The sequence below is a fragment of the Lethenteron reissneri genome, unplaced genomic scaffold, assembly GCF_015708825.2.
Source record: "Lethenteron reissneri isolate LAM-NWPU_2019-01 unplaced genomic scaffold, ASM1570882v1 scaffold_120, whole genome shotgun sequence".
Taxonomy (NCBI): Eukaryota; Metazoa; Chordata; class Hyperoartia; order Petromyzontiformes; family Petromyzontidae; genus Lethenteron; species Lethenteron reissneri.
Window position 1 is genome coordinate 622136 of NW_026890893.1, and position 16794 is coordinate 638929.

Genomic DNA, 16794 nt, shown 5'->3' on the forward strand with positions numbered 1-16794 from the left:
CCAGCTTGACCAGGGCTGGGATAGATAGCCTCCCCTAGCTCCGTAGTGGAGGACTTGGGCATAGGTTAGCGGGGTTAGCTGTTGTGTATCCCTGTAGCCAAGTGACCCGTAATTACTGTGTATGCACAAGTTGGTGTAATAAACAAGTGTGCCTCCGATCCTGTCGTCAAGCCTCCTACATACTTACTACATCTGGCGTCAGAAGTAAAACGTTCAACGATGGACACACGAGGGACGACACGTACCAGGGAGTCGGAGATAGAAGACGCCACGGCCGAATCACCACCAGAGATGGCCGGGGTCGGATCGGAGCAGCCAGGGCCGAGTACGCCCGCGCTGCTACGACAGGAAGGAGGGGATGCGTCGGCCGAAGGACTCCGGCTGGCTCACTCCCGCCTGGCGGAGTTGCTCTACGCCGCGGCCGCCGCGTTGGAGGAGATCACGCGGCTGGGGGCTGGAGGGGCTGCGCGGGACGGCGACAGCAGCCGACGCGCGGCAACGTTTCCCGCCACCCCGACGCGGCTCGCGGTTAAATTTCCCGCCATCACTACAATGCGAGCAGAGGGCGGGGCCGGCCCGCGTCAGGTGACTGCTGAGCGCCAAGCACAAGCCGTGACATCATCAACACCGGCCAGCACGTCAACATCAGAGCGACCGGCGATGCCATGCTCGCAGCCCGCCCACACTGTATCATCTGCTGGGAGCGATGGAGAGCGATCTGCAGCCACGGACGTCGCGTTACAGCAGCGTCTGCCGCCTCTCAAAGAATTCGTGGGCGCGGACGGAGACTGGGGCGGCTTCAAGAGGCGGTTCATCGCTCATCAAGAGATGGCGAACTGGTCGGACGCCGAGGCTCTACGCGCGCTGCCGGCGATGCTGGACAACGACGCCCTGGCTACCCTCACCTCGGCGCCTAAGGAAAAGCGCGCCACTCTGCACCTGGCGCTGCAGCTGCTGTCAGCCGTCTATGGGCCGCCTTCGGACTGCAGGCAGCTGTTCCACGATCGGCATCGGGGCGCCAACGAATCGCCCCTGGCCTTCCGGACGGCTCTCCTGGCCCTGGCGAAGGCTGCTTTTCCACGGATGGACGAGGAAGGAGTGGATGCCATGGTGGCTGAGAAGCTGCTGCTACTCGCTGATGAGCTGGACGTCAACGTCCTGGCTCAAGACGACGCAGAGATGTCGTCCCTGCTGGTCGCGCGCCACATCCACGGGGGCTTGCGGTCCCTACGTCGAAAGGCGGCCAAGGGGGCAGCCGGCCATGCCATGGCGGCCACCGCCCTCCCATCGGAGGAGGTCTGCGGGGTGGAGCGGCGAGGGGAATGGAGATCGGCGGCACCACAGGCTCGGAATGGACCGAGCCGCCAGGAGCAGCCCAGGCCATCTGGGGCGCTCACACGCTGCTACAACTGTGGCCTACAAGGCCACGTTGCGTCAGGCTGCCGGGCTCCCCGTCAGCGCGGGGCGACACCTCGTCAGGACGCCACGCCGTCTCCTCTCAAGCTCCAGCAGAGAAATACAGCGAGTCGTGGCACCTCACACGTTTGGCCCATGCACACATCCGACACACACTCGCGCGCTCAACTTAACAGGGCTCGAAAATCGCCGTCCGTCGCGCGCGATTGTTCTGAAATGCGGCGAGCGCTCCAACCGGGTCAGTGGTCGGAGCTCGCCCATCGTGTCGTTGCTGCGTCGGCGGGATCATCGGTTGTGGTCGGTCATATTGATGGGGTAGAGGTGCGGATTTTAATTGACACAGGGGCATCGGCGACCATTATATCTGATTTGATTTATAACATCCTTCCCGTTCAAAGTCGTCCCTTGCTCCCTGTTGACATGCCATGCTATGCTGCTAACGGGGGCTCGCTGGGCATTATTGGGCAAATCCGCGCCAAAATTTGCATTGGAGACATTAAATTATCCAGGCCTGTTTTGGTTTCCTCCTCACTCGCGGTTCCGTGCCTGTTGGGGACGGATTTCTTGGCCAAAATGCCCATCCGTATCCTGATTGACCAGGGGTGCATCGAGCTCCCATCGGGCCGACGTGTTACATTTTTGTCTTCCCCCACCACGGAGCGTCGGGCGTTTGCCACCGTGCAGGCGCTCGTGACAAAAACTGTGCGCGTACCTCCGGGGGCTCAGATGCTCGTCCCTCTTAGGTTGCGTCGGCCGTTTGCTGAAGGGGTTGCGGATCGGGGGGTCTTGTTGGGACCATCTCGAGCCGGGGTCAATGGACCCGATTTGCTAGCGGCTCAGACCATGGTGAGAGGGGATGGGGACCCCTTCATTGCAGTCCTTAATGTAGGATCGCGAACGGCCGTGGTTCCTCAAGGGACCGTGCTTGCACACGCAACGCCGGTACCCTATGAGGAACCACTCGTGGGTCAGGTAACCACCGATCCTCCGTCGCGACCGCATTCGGACTGTGATGACGGATGGCTGGATGCGCTTTGCGCGGGATCAGTGGACCTGTCCGACTCGCAGCGCGCGCAGTTGCGAGTTCTCCTGAGCGAATTTGCTGACGTTTTTAGTCAACACAAATTTGATATTGGTTGTACTAAATTGCTGCGACACCATATTGACACGGGTGACAGCGCGCCAATCCGCCAAAATCCCTTTCGGTTGAGTCCCGCCGAAAAGGATCATGTCAAATCGGCTGTTGATGACATGCTAGCCGCCGATATCATTTCCCCTTCCAACAGCCCGTGGGGCGCGCCGATCGTTTTGGTGAAAAAACACGACGGCTCACTGCGGTTTTGTGTCGACTTTCGGCGTTTGAACAAAATTTCTGTGGCAGATGCGTACCCGCTTCCTCGAATGGATGAGTCGCTCGATGCCTTGGCGGGGGCGCGATTCTTTTCCACCCTCGATTTACTATCTGGATTCTGGCAGCTTCCTCTGGATGACGAATCAAAACCTAAGACTGCTTTTCATACACCGCAAGGTCTCTTCCAATTTAACCGGTTGCCGATGGGTTTACATTCTGCGCCGGCAACTTTTCAGCGGTTAATGGAACTGGTCTTGGCAGGCTTGCAATGGGATTCGTGTTTAATTTACTTGGACGATGTCATCGTCTTTAGCAAATCCTTTGAGGAACACCTCCAGAGGTTGCGTGCTGTTTTTCTCAAAATGCGGGCTGCCAATTTAAAATTTAAACCGCAGAAGTGCCATTTGCTCCGCGAATCTGTGCGGTATTTGGGTCACATTGTTGGGCGCTCGGGGATATCCACTGATCCCGCCAAAACGGAATGCGTCAGCTCCTGGCCGACTCCCACCTCGGTGGGAGAGGTCAGGAGTTTCTTTGGGTTCGCGTCGTATTATCGACGGTTTGTGGCTGACTTCGCTACGATCGCGAAACCATTGCATGCCTTGACGTCCAAGGGAGTCAGGTTTCATTGGGGGCCGGAAGAGGAAGCTGCTTTTCGCGCCCTCCGGAATGCCCTGGTGGGGGCTCCGCCGTTGAATTACCCCGATTTCTCACAACCCTTCTTGCTCGATACAGATGCAAGTAACACGGGCATCGGGGGCGTGCTGTCCCAGCTCATTGGGGGCGTAGAGCATGTGGTGGCTTACGGTAGTCGGGTACTGTCTCCAGCCGAACAACGGTACTGCGTTACCCGTCGGGAATTATTGGCAATTGTTTATTTCATTCAGCAGTACCGCCCGTATCTGTACGGTCGGCGTTTCACCGTCCGTACAGATCATGCGGCCCTACAGTACGCCCTGCGGGTTCAACAACCATCGGGCCAGTTGTCTCGATGGTTGGAGATTCTCCAAGACTATGATTTTGTCACCACATATCGTAAGGGCGTCCGCCACACGAACGCTGACGCCCTGTCGCGGTTGCCACCCACTTCGGAGTGCGCTTGCCTCTTGGGTTCGGGGCGTTGTAGGCCCCCGAACGTCACCACCGATTCGGTCCTCGTGGCCGCCGCCGATGCGCCTTTGGCTTCGGGTCCTATCGAGCAAGAAGGGAGGGATTCGTTGCTGGGGTTGTCGGTCGCGGAATGGGGACGCCTCCAAATGGAGGACACCTCCCTCCTCGCTCTGCGCCGTCGCGCCGGGGGGGTTGGTCAGGGGGTGGCGAACGTTGACTCGTGGGGGTTGTTCCAGGGTCTTTTAATGCACTGGGACGGAAAAACATGCCGCCAGCGGCTTGTGGTGCCTGCAGCATTAAGGGGTAAGGTGGTATGGGCTGTTCATGAGCGGCTTCTGCACTTGGGGGTTCACAAGACCTTTGCCACGCTCCAGCTCGATTTCTTCTGGCCGGGCATGGCAAAGGACGTGGGGGATCTCCTGGGGTCGTGCACGCAATGCGCGCAGCGGAAGCCACCTGCTAGGGGGTCCAACCCTCCGCTGCAGTCCATAAAGGTTTCCCGGGTTAACAAGCTCGTTGCTCTAGACATACTCGGCCCATTTCCCGCTACACCCAGGGGGAATAGGTATTTATTGACAAGGGTCGAGTACTTCACGAGAGGGCCTATGGCCTGGCCCCTGGCCAACCAGTCGGCAGCAGCCATCGTGGAGGCCTTTGTCCAGGGCTATGTCCTCGACAAGGGTGCTCCGGAACGGCTGCTTACTGACCAGGGTAAGAATTTTTCGGGAAAACTCCTCCGCGAGGTGTGCGACCTCTTGGGTACGGAGAAAATTCGGACCTCCCCGTATCACCCACAAACTGACGGGATGGTGGAACGGCTGCATCGGACCATCACGTCTATGCTGTCCCAGCAGGTGTCAGTATCCCAGACAGATTGGGACCTTCGCATAGCCGGTGTGTTGCAGGCCTACAGGATGGCTCCCCATGCGGCCACCGGATTTTCCCCTTTCTTTTTAATGTATGGACGCGAGGCTAACCCCCCTGTAACGACCCAGCTGAAGCTCTCGGCGCCCCAGGCGAAGTCTAACTTGTCCGAACACGTTAAATTTAACATCAGCAAATTGTCTGAGGCGCGGGAAGCGGCCGTGCAAAATTCTGAACTCCGCCAGAGGGCGACCGAGAGGCTTCGGCTGGGGCGGGTACATGTGTTCAAATGGAAACCAGGGGACAGGGCATGGTTGCACTGTCCCCAGGTGCCGCTGGCAACCTCGTCAAAATTGGTACGGCCGTGGCGGGGGCCAGTGGAGGTCGTACAGGTCTTGCGGCCGCAATGTGTTCGCGTCAAATGGGGGAGGCGTCGGTGGTACGTGCACCCCTCAAGGTTGAAACCGTTCATCGCGCCGCCCCGTGGTTCACACACACACACGCATGGCCAAACGTGTGAGGGTTCCGCCGACTCCCCGACGTCGCTGCTCTCGCCTAACCTGACATCAACTGTTCCGTCTCCAGGTGCAACAGGAGTGACGGGTCCACGCCCGCCAACCCCTCCCGGAGGGGTCGGGGGTCACTCGGCAGCGACGCCAGACTCTCTTGCACCCGGATCGTCAACAACCACCACTGAGCGTGCCGGGACGGGCCCTTGTGACGGGCCCGCCGCGAGAACGCGTGCCAAAACGCGCAGACTATTGTGAGGTCGGCCGTTGGGGGGCCTTGCGGACAGTGGGGGGGGGGTGGCGTCCGGAGTGCGTGTATATATGTCGGTTTTGGGGTATTTATTCGGGGGGGTGCGTCGGGTTATTTTTTTTCTCTTCCTGTTGTTCTTGTTATGGTTCTCTTTGTTCTTGTTAAAATTACGCGAGGCACACACACGGTTTTCGGGTGAGATGCACCTTTATTCTAAAAAATGTTTTGCAGCCGGGGACGGCTGCGAGCTGTACAGGGGGGGGTGATGTAGAGGTGTAATTGTGCATGGCCACGGATGTTGAGGTGTAATTGTGCATGGCCACGGGTGGGTAACAAACACAAGGGGCGGGGTTACGGCCGTACACAGGGGAGGTGCTCGCACCGACGTCCGCACCTGCATCCCCCACGGGCCCCTCCCGGGGGCCGAGTCCTATAAAAGGTGGTGAGCCGGAGGGCTCGAGGTCGGAGCTCAGCTTTAACCAGAGAAGAAGGAAGACCTGCTAGAATAGGCCCCAGAGCTCCCCTGGCTCGCTGTCCTTATAAGGGTCGACCAGGGCAAGCCGGTGGCGTGGCCCCGAGAGCCCAGACCGACGAGCAGGTCTGGAGACTCAGGGTGCCGGGATCCCAGCTTGACCAGGGCTGGGATAGATAGCCTCCCCTAGCTCCGTAGTGGAGGACTTGGGCATAGGTTAGCGGGGTTAGCTGTTGTGTATCCCTGTAGCCAAGTGACCCGTAATTACTGTGTATGCACAAGTTGGTGTAATAAACAAGTGTGCCTCCGATCCTGTCGTCAAGCCTCCTACATACTTACTACACATATAGTATTCTAACAACTGGCTATTCTAACAACTGGAGGTTGGTCTCCCACTTAGTCGCCAACCTCTTGCTGCCACACCAATGACTGACTTGGTAACCTGCTGCATCTTGCACATGCCCCACTCGTTGCAACTAATTACATGTGAAAACCACTACTATTAACTGCAATGTCCTATTCAATTCTACATTTCTTTACCTATCCTTGATTTATATATAATTATAATCATCTTTATGCAACTCTATGCAAAGGCCAAAATCTTCCTGAAGTTATGAAATCAACTCGCGTGTAGGAGCTAAGTGGATCATTGCAATATAAGTATGTAAAAGGTGATGATGGTTTGGGGAGGCTGTAACAGCGGATAGATCATGGCTAATAATGATATGAGAATTGTGATACGTCTATCACCGAAATTTTCTCATCTGGAGATGTGCATCATAGAGAGTAATGTCATTTATTTTGCCTCTGCCCAGAGTCCATTGCTAACTCTGATATGGCCTAGCTTAGGCCTTGTAAAGGCTACATTGATCTGGGCCCATGTACCCGCGCAAGTATCTCGGCTCTCTCTGCTTAATGTGCTGCCGTGTGAGTAACTGATCGCTCTGTGAAGGATACAGGAGCTGCTCCAGGCCGGAGTGGTCCAAAGTTCCCACAGTGTTGTAGACCAGGATGTTGGAGAGCAGCACGGCCATGACGAACAACCAGATGTCATGCTCCTCATTGGCCTGTGGGACAACGGGTTTCTTTTAAATTATACACCAATATGTCTTACCCCTGCACTTATTCTCCAATGCCTTGGAGTTTGTGCTTTTGTTATTGCTGATTTAGTGCATAATTGTTGCCTCCAAGTTATGGTCAGTGCTGTTTTTATTCTTCTTTCATCTCTTCTACTCCTTTCTTTATCTATTATATATGACGAGCTGATGCAATGGTTCTACCCCGTCCTCTTGGGTCTTCTACACATCTTTTCAGCTCTATGTGCATCTTTATATGAAACGTGGTATTTGAATAATATGCTTATGATTATGTTGGCTACTGTACAAAGACCACGCTGTATGTAAATTAACACTTGTGTAGCGACATCGTGGATGTCACTGGGTAATGCCAGCTCTAGTGAAGCACGTCGTGCGATGTATTGCCATCACGGACACGCCGTATATATGGGTGTAGTACCAGCCCTAGAGGAGGCTCGGTGAGCGCTGATTGACAGTGGTGAGTGGCACCACGCTATTCGTGTAGTGCTGACCCCTACAGGGTAGGTTGTGAAAGTGCGGGACAGAGGAACAAGGCTACTATGGGCCATGGCACTATGGTTGACCCCGAAGGACACGTCACCAGTAAAGTCTACACAGGGCCCCAGGTGGGGGCTAGGAGGTGATCACGTGTCGGGGCAAGATCCTACGGGAAGGGTCGAAAAACGACAAGAGGGTTCTCGAAGGTGGCCGTGGCTAAGGGCGGGGCCAGCCACGACCCGGGAGCATATAAACCGGGTCCCCACAGGCACTGGAGTCCAGCGTTGCTGTCGTCATCTGAATATCTACGTTCCATATCCGGGAAGATTCACCAACACGTGGACCTGGACCCAGGCTGGGGTCCGGTCCGTTGTAGCTACTCCCAGTGTGGTTAATGTACAGGGTGTTTAAAATGCATAGACCCGATTTGAAATCGCTATATCTCTGCAACCATGAACTACTCATGAATGAAACTCTTACCACTCTGAAAGGGCGGGACATAGAGTTTAAAATGATTATTGCTAGATGCCTCTCCCAGCGCACAAACAGCCCCTGGCCTCAGTCATTCGCAAGATGTTGACCCCGCAACACAAGGCGTTTTGCGTTCTGTAGTTCAGCAAGACTGAATCCGTAATTGCGGTGCAGCGTGCATTTCAATGGCGTTTTGGCATTGATCTACCAATTTCAAAGAGCATTCGTCGTTGGTACCGACAATTTGAGGAAACAGGCTGTTTATGTAAGGGGAAGAGCACAGGGCGACCACGCACCTCAGAGGTAAACGTGAGAAGAGAGGCGTTTGGGACGAATTCAACTATCGTCTCGATGTTGTCCGTACAGCAGGTGGATGGCATTTAGAACATTTATAAAATGGTTAGTAAAACTTTATAACTCTTTAAACCGTTTGTAACTTTTCGTGTAATTGTAACATGTTATCATCGTGAAATATACTGCTTTGAAATTGGGTCCATCTCTTTCAAACACCCTGTAGTTTAACCTGGTGGTCCACCACCATAGGCAGTTATATGGTAAAGAAGCAGTTACCCCTTAGTGTTAATGTGTTGCCTCCTAGAAGTACGTCTGCGACTCAGTTTTAATCCACTATACTTGCACCTGTTTTGTATACTTATGTTTTCATTGCTAATGTTATAATTCGGTCTTCTCGGCTTTTGGTCCGAATGTTTGAGTACATTTTAAGAAAAATGTGATTCTCATTGCAAATGTGATTTTGAGAATTGTTCTTCAAATTACCGGTGTGCTAATATAATATTTGGTGCTTTAAACACTTGCTGACATGTTTGACTGTATCGGATATTTGAGGGATACACAACATCAATTTGGCCAGATAATTAGGTGGCCTTGCCAAAAGTACATTTTGACTTATGTCTTTGCTCATTCCCAAGCTAGAATACTCAGCCAGCACGGTTCAATACATCTGGTTTGAGTTCTGAGACCCTGTCAGAAAATAACCATCATCCCACTCGTAATTATATGAAGCAAATCTGGTCAACTTTCATTTCCTGACTGGTAAATATGTAAACAAATGAGAAAGTAACTGGTGAACGGATAAGATTCTTACGAATGAATATGAAATCAACATACACATCCATTATTCACCACTAAACTGAGGTGATATCACCATGGCATTTTTCTCGAATCGGTGCAGTTTGAAGCCACACGAAGTGTTTAAGTTCATAAGCACGCAGTAACTGAGATGACTCGCAGATGCACCACCTGTGCTCCCCACTGTCACTATGTGTTTAGCCACCCGTCTTGATGCTCATTGTTGTGAATATGCCTCTGCCCTCCGTGGTTGCTGGAGGGCCAACCTCCTCCAACTGCCTGGCATAGTGCTTCACGAGTCCCCTCTGCAGAGGCCAATGTTTACACCACTGGTACTTTTCGTGGCAAGTTTAATCAATTCAAAATCGTCGCATAATATAACACCCCATATTTTATCTCATCTGCGCCATGCTCATTTAACCCCCTCTATCCAGCCACACAGAAGCTTTCTGGTTATGCAGTTGCTGCCCATGAGGGCTACATGGCCCTACCAATGCAACCTTCCCTGCCAAATGAGCTCACGAATGGGAATGCCCAGACCGTTCAAAGATTTGGGCAATCATCACACAATTACATTCAGCTCCAAATCCTTCCCTCAATCACCAGTTAATTCAGCTCCAGATCCTCGTGTAACTCTGAACCCATCAGCTCACGTCTTCTCTTGTGCATGTTATAACTGCTTCGTGTCCTCTAGCCAGATAAACAAGAGCAAGCTGGGAATGTATTGGTTAGGTACATATGCTGCATGACACAACCAAGCATAGTTATTAGTTGTTGCACCTCTGATGGACGATGTAGGCCTCATGTCATGCACTGAATTGGTCTTGCCTGAGGAACAAGGAACGGTCTAAACTGTATTTGGTCCCAAAGTCAGGGCACCAAATGGAGATTCTATCACTACTGTGTTTCATTTTTTTTGTTGGACATTTCTTCAAGCTGATTTGGGTCAGCTGCAGTCCTTCCACAGGCGATGCTAAAGACGCCTTTTTGGCGTCAGATGGTTACATTTTGTAATAAATGTCACGATTACATCTATGACTGACCAGTCTTCTATCGATTGAGAGCTTACTTCAAAGGAAACAGCTATCACTTTGTGGATGCATTGCCCATCTTGATGCACAAACTCCAGCAAATTTCTCACTTCAATTGGCGGTTGACGTTTGAAGCAGACAGTGACCTGCAATAGAATGGCGCTGTCCCCATAGTCACCTCCTTGACACATGGTTTAAACAAATCACTTTTGACACTGAAATGGCAGCAAGATCAGTTTTGTGAATGCTGTCCCAAGAGTTCATACGATAGGCACAACGTTTCTTTGTTGACTATTCGTGATGATGTATTAATTGACCCAGAAGGTGGCATTGCAATGCAATTTTCAGTGTGGAACAGAGTAGGTGTTCTGCCCCACGGCAGATATGGGGGTATGTTTACACAGTAACTTCCTGATATGGTGTTGAGTTTGGTCACGTGACCAGGAAGTTATGATTTAGGATTCTCTAAACCAGAGGCAGGGGTGTCAGCCATTACACAGAGTACAAAATGGAGGCATAAATAGCATCTCAGTGAAGACAGGTGCATCTGTTCATTGTGGGACTTTAGAAGCATTGTCCATAAGTTCGTTTATGTTCTTATAATACTGAGAATGCTGTTATAATGTTAGGATTGCTGTTAATGCCTTTATAATGCTGTGAAATTGTTATGATGAATATGAGGCCTAGTTAACAACGAAGCCTGCCACTTGCATTATTGTGGATGTTATTTGTAGTTGGATTAGTCAATCCAGACTTGTGCTCATGTACCTTTAGTTTCAGTTTCATTTATTAGGTACTAGCTTTACTACCCGGCTTCACCCGGGACTTGGATTCTTGTCTTGGATTAATAAACGGCCTACGCGGGAGGGTGGGGGGGATGCGTGACGTCAGCAGGCACACTACGTGGCGCTGTCGCGTGTGGGTGACATCACAGATGTGGCGTCACCGCTCACTTGCCGTGCAAAATATATCCATTATTATGCCCCCCCCCCCCACCAAAATACAAAAGTCTATTTTTATCTCTTGGGCTCTCTCACTCTAGTTGGGATGGAGGTTCAGCCAACACCGCCTGGGCGAGGAGAGCAGCACCCCACGAAAACCTTAGCCGGCTCTTACAGAGTTCTCAGAGCGCTACCCCTGGCTAACTACCTATGAGATCTTCACTCAAAACTGCTCGAGAGGAGTGGTACACCCCGCCTCTGCTATTCAGTGGCCTAAAATCAAATGTTTCACTCCGGATGACCGCTGCAAAGTATGATCTTGTGTTTTGATTTAGTGTGCTGATCTTTAAAGGTGCATTGAAAATATTTATACTCCTACTGATGCTCCTACTGTTGTGGAGTGACTCATGCAGCCAGCTAAGGCTACAGGGTTTGGTGGTACATGTTGTTAATGTCGTTTATTGTGAAATTTCGGTCACAATTCCTATCATCACTGTTACATTGCTTTTATGGCTTTATTTGGTGATTTCGAAAATGTTTTTTGGTTTGGCCATGTTTGGCATTGTCTCATTCTTCACCTGAAGACGGCTGCTTGCGTTGTGGCCGAAACGTCGTGAGAATTATTTTATTTTATTATGTTTTATTTTTATTATTTTATTACTTCCCTTCTACGTGACTTTACCGAAAGAACCAAGAAGAAGTGGGCCATGTTTGTTTGTTGTAGTATAGAGTTAAACTGATGGCTTTAATCTATGTTGTCTTGTAGTTGTCGTTGTTTGACTTGCATCCCACTGGGATTTTTGCACACAGTGTTAGTGTACGGTGCTTTTTCTGGAAGATTTTGCTGTTTTTTCCTGGATTTTTCTGTTTGCGCAGAGTCACTTTAAGATGTTTTTTTGTTCATTTTTTTTGTTTGTTGCGGTTGCACCCGATTCATGAGCCGAATGACTCACAGGGCTATACCAAATGAATGAAACTGAAAACTGAAATATCTTCGGCTCTCCTACTCGTAGAACCCAGATGGGGGATCAGCCAACACCATCCGGTCACGAGCAGGAGAGACCTCCTTTCAGACTCTCTGCATCCCGGGCTCCCCTTTCGTCACGGGGTCCCCCTTAAGTATCCCCCATGACATGATGTCATCACGCCTCACAGCGCTCATGAAGTCACGTCGTCATACTACTCCTCTACAATTGTATTGATATTGCAAGTATTAACAGATGCTGCATTTTGTGCTGTTTTTCCATCAGTTTTACCTCATTCTATTCATTAAATAGGTTTGGAGTCGGATATTCACCCTGGCTCTGAAGGTTTATTGAATTCGAGGTTAACTACTCAGATAGTGGTGCAACGCAGTGCACAGCAAAGCCGAGACAGTTCGACAATAGGGAATGAGAAAATATTATCGAGACCTGTGATAAAGAGTTATAGAACACCCTCAGGCCAGCCTGAATTATATGAAAATTCCGATTATGGATAAAGGACTCATGTGCTAAACAGAACCACTATAACAATCCCTACGACAGCCTTGTGGTTGCATGGACGTTTTCCACATTATATGTGGCGTCCATGTACCGGAAGCTGTTTAGGTCTGATGTTGATAGAGCAAAGACGGCATTAACTACACTCTTTGGGTTGTTTGAAGTCCAGGTCTTGCCATTCAGTCTGACAAATATACAGGCTAGATTCCAGAGACTGGTAGTACTGGTGACGTGGGTCCTACAGTGCGAAAAATGCTAGATACACCTGGATGATGTGATTTTTATTTGGCAATAGAATGGCTGAGCATATTTCCAGAGACTGCAGGCAGCCCATCTCAAGATCAAGCCTTGTCTTTATTTCCTCACATGAGGGAGGTGTGTGCCTGAGGCACCATTAAATCGAGAAGTAGGTTCAGACATTCATGGAATATAACTGAGGGACGGTCATTCCTGTAGCTCACACCATACTACCACCAGTTTCTTATGATATCTTGATATTTACATGCCCATAACCAAAGTAACACCCCTAAGAATCCCTTTAGGTGGTCAAAGTCCTGCCTGGATGCATTTAGCATGCTGATGAATACCCTGAACTACACCATAATTTTAGTTTACTCTAATATTTTCCTCGAGCTGATCCTAGATAAGGATGCCAGCAGCCTCAGACAGAGCACTGTATTCTTGCATGTGTAATGGACTCGAGGAGGCCACCGTGGTGTGGAGACAGTACCGAATGAGGGGTGGTACTGTAAGGGCAGTGCCCGGGTGTCGCTGAGAAGGGGGTCATGTGAGGATGTGACAGCGAGGTGAACCCGAGCGGGCACGTGACCGGACGTGGGGGGAAGGGGGGCCCCTAGTCGGGGGTGAGAGGATTATGTTATGGGGATCCAGAGTCCCCACGAGGGTACTGGAAGGGGGGCTTGGCCAAGGGCGGAGCCGGCCACGAAAGGGGAGTTATAATCGGGGTCCCGAGAGGGATTGCAGCGCTCAACTCTGGGAATGAAGTCGCCATCCTCGATCCTTGGTCCTCGAATTTTCTCTCTGAGTTTTAGTTAAGTTAGCCATGGTGGTCACCACCCTATGCTGTCATCCTGTCAGAGTTACCCATTGTGTTAAATAAACGTGTTGCTTTCAAGTACAAGTGTGCGCCTAAGTTAACACACACTACACATGTACCAGCTGATGAGTAGCAGTTCATCGCATATGTAAGTTGGTCCCTCAGTAAGGATGAATTGAACTACTACATCATCTGACAGTAACTATATTTTGTGATGTTTGTCTGTAAGCAATTCTATCCTGGTTTTACATACGATGCTAACAGACGCACAGGGATCACTATACCCTGCAGTTTCTGTTCCATTTTAAGGAACCTTGGGGGCAGATGAATGGATGCACTGTTGAGGAGATATCAGATGGGCCCCAGAACACCCTTAACAGAGGCCTGCCAATGTATGGATGGTGCCATAAACCTATGTTAATTATTGCTCCCATTATCAGTGTAGTGAGTGAGCTGACAGTTGGAAAGGCAACCCCAGGACCCAGTCCACAAGTGGCAGACCCCAAGAGAGATGGCCTGGACCGAGGCCGGAGTGCCAGTAGCCTACCCTTCTAGGTGCTCGTACCACCAGGTTCTGAAACTGGTTCCTCCACTATGCCTGTGTGTCAGCTCTACACATGAAACATGTACCTTCTCTACTCTTTGGTTCTTTCGGTAAAGTCACGTAGGTAGAACTATGATAGATAACGACGTTTCGATCGCAACACAAGCAATCGTCATCAGCAAGAAAAAAACTGCTGAAGTAGGCGAGATATCTGCCGTGGCACGAGGTTATATAGGCCTCAGCAGTAGGGGGAGAGAAAAGGGGGGGGGGGAAGAAGGCGGGCCAGAAAGTAGACCACGCAGCAGCACCCGGGTCACTGGAGTATAGTGGGCCATCGTGGGCTCACACGAAATTGACTTTTCGAAGACGAAGGTTCTCTGCAAACCCACCAGGCTATTATCAGAGATTTGTTCATGAAGCCATCCAGATATATAGACACAGACACAACTTCAACCGAGAAGATGGGTACAAACTGAGCAATCATTGGAAGGACGTTATTAACCAGGTAAAGTCTTAACTGACTCTGATGTTTCCATCCTACCTGCCCATGTCAGCTATTATTTCCGACTCTCTGTGTGTCTTTTTCTCTCTCTCTCTCTGTGCTGTCCCGCTTCCCCCCCCCCCCCCTTTTTTTCTCCCCCTCCCTGCAGCCAATCTCTCCAGTGCTGTCGTGGTGGTCCACTTTACTCCAGTGACCCGGGTGCTGCTGCGGGGTCCACTTTCTGCCCCGCCTCCTTCCCCCCCCCCCCCTTATATGTGCCCCCCTACTGCTGAGGCCTATATAACCTCGTGCAACGGCAGATCTCTCGCCTACTTCAGCAGCTTTTTCTTGCAGTGGTTGTCCCACCTGATAACGATTGCTTGTGTTGCGATCATTTTATTGAGACAATTAATCCTTTTTAACACCAAATGTTTTGTTATTAGGGTATAAGCACAACAGCCCCTCACCTTCTCCACATCGCCTAGCCCCTCTGTGTCCAGCAGCAGCAGACATTTCCTCTCGTCGCGGGGGTGACGGACTGGCCAGATCCAGATGCCCTTGGTCTGCGACTGCAATTCGTTACCTAGTGAGAAACCTGAGGAAGCCAGACAAATAAACGAGTCATCTTGCGTATAACGTACAATATGGCCCACTCACTTTTTTTGTGAGCTCTACTACCTCGGGTGCACTCACAGGATGTCCAGTGACAGGACAAGAGGTTCCTGGTGCAAACTGTAAGTGGATGTTTGGTCCCACAACATCGTGTCTCCTGGATGTTCTTTCTTCTTCACTTGTGATCCGGTTTAAGTATCACAGATGTATTCCCCATCTGATCCTTCCCTCTAAGTTTTTAGAATCCGCCTTCCTCCTGTGGTTGCCCAATAGTGTTTTTCCCCTCCTAAGCCCAAGTGATGTTTAACTGTACCGTGACGTCAGGAACCTTCTTCTGCCTATATGCACAGGGATGAAATAAATTACGCATACACTTTTGTTGTTATAATTGTGTCCTTGTTTAAACATGTAGTGACACATTGCCGACTTCACAGCCCTCTTTATCACTGTAAAGTGTTCATTGTTTATCATCCACCAATGGCCAATTATACTTGTTAAAGAAAATGTACTGAAATAAATAAATAATTCTCCTAAATATTCATGATATACACTGGGCGAAGATCCCGGGCCGACCCAAGAAACGCTGGCGGGACTATGTTGCTCGCCTGGCCTCAGAATGTGTGGGGATTCTCCAGGAAGAGCTAGTCTGTCGCCAGGAAAAGGGAGGTCTGGACTGCCCTACTCATCATGCTGCCCCTGTGACCCTCACCAGGCCAAGCGGATTGAAAAACTAACAAATGAACGAACGATATACATATATAATCACATGATGTATTCCCAGAAAGCCGTGAGGCCAATGGGTTGTCTTTAAATACTTTTTGTATTTTCCAGGACAGATAGAGGACGAATACGTTGTCTGCTTGTGTGTTTGGTTACTCATATTCTCCACGTTAGGAATAATTTTGTGTTATTCAAATAAATAACACAGGAAAAAGTAGTACACAAACACACACGTGGTGGGAACATTCTAGTTTCAAAGCACATGGTGTAACGTGTGCATATGGCAGAGCTAGGGCTGCCACCTGTTTTAGTTTTTCTAGGTAGCTATCCTGGGAAATTTGCAAGTGTTACCAGGACAAAAACATTGACTTCAGCAACCTTGGCTTGCTTTCTGCCGGGGAAAAAAAACATCGTCGTGACCGGCTGACTCGGCACAGTAATTGTGTGGCTCAGGTGTGCAGTGCAAAAAAGGTAACCAGGCACCACACTAGAAGTGGGCAGATACGTGGCACCCACCCAGCCCTATCCCTAACCCCTACCGATGGCGTTATCTCTTTCACTGACCACCTTTGGAGTGTCTCTGAGGGCAGGTGCCAGGCCCACAGGGTGCTTGCTCAGCCTACCCGGGACCAGCACGGGGTCTACTTAAACAGGACCAATGCCTCCAAACCCCTCACTTCCCCATCATTATTGTTAATGATATTATTATTATTATCCTGGTCTATGTCCTCCCACTCTCTATAACTGCATCCTCAGGAAACTCCATATGGTTTCCTCTCTCTCAGCTTTCAGGTTGCTCCTCAAAACTTAATCATTAAACC

General features: G+C 50.5%; 1 protein-coding gene across 2 annotated transcripts in view; it reads right to left on the minus strand.

Annotated features, from left to right (window-relative positions):
• Nucleotides 1-16794, minus strand: part of LOC133361683 (guanylate-binding protein 1-like) — an 88427-nt gene that overhangs the window by 30974 nt on the left and 40659 nt on the right. For both annotated transcript variants that reach the window (XM_061580671.1, XM_061580672.1), the window contains 2 exons: nt 15109-15236; nt 6930-7039 (listed from right to left, as the gene is read on the minus strand). In XM_061580671.1, the coding sequence (XP_061436655.1) occupies nt 6930-7039; nt 15109-15236 (238 nt within the window). The remainder of the gene's footprint in view (nt 1-6929; nt 7040-15108; nt 15237-16794) is intronic.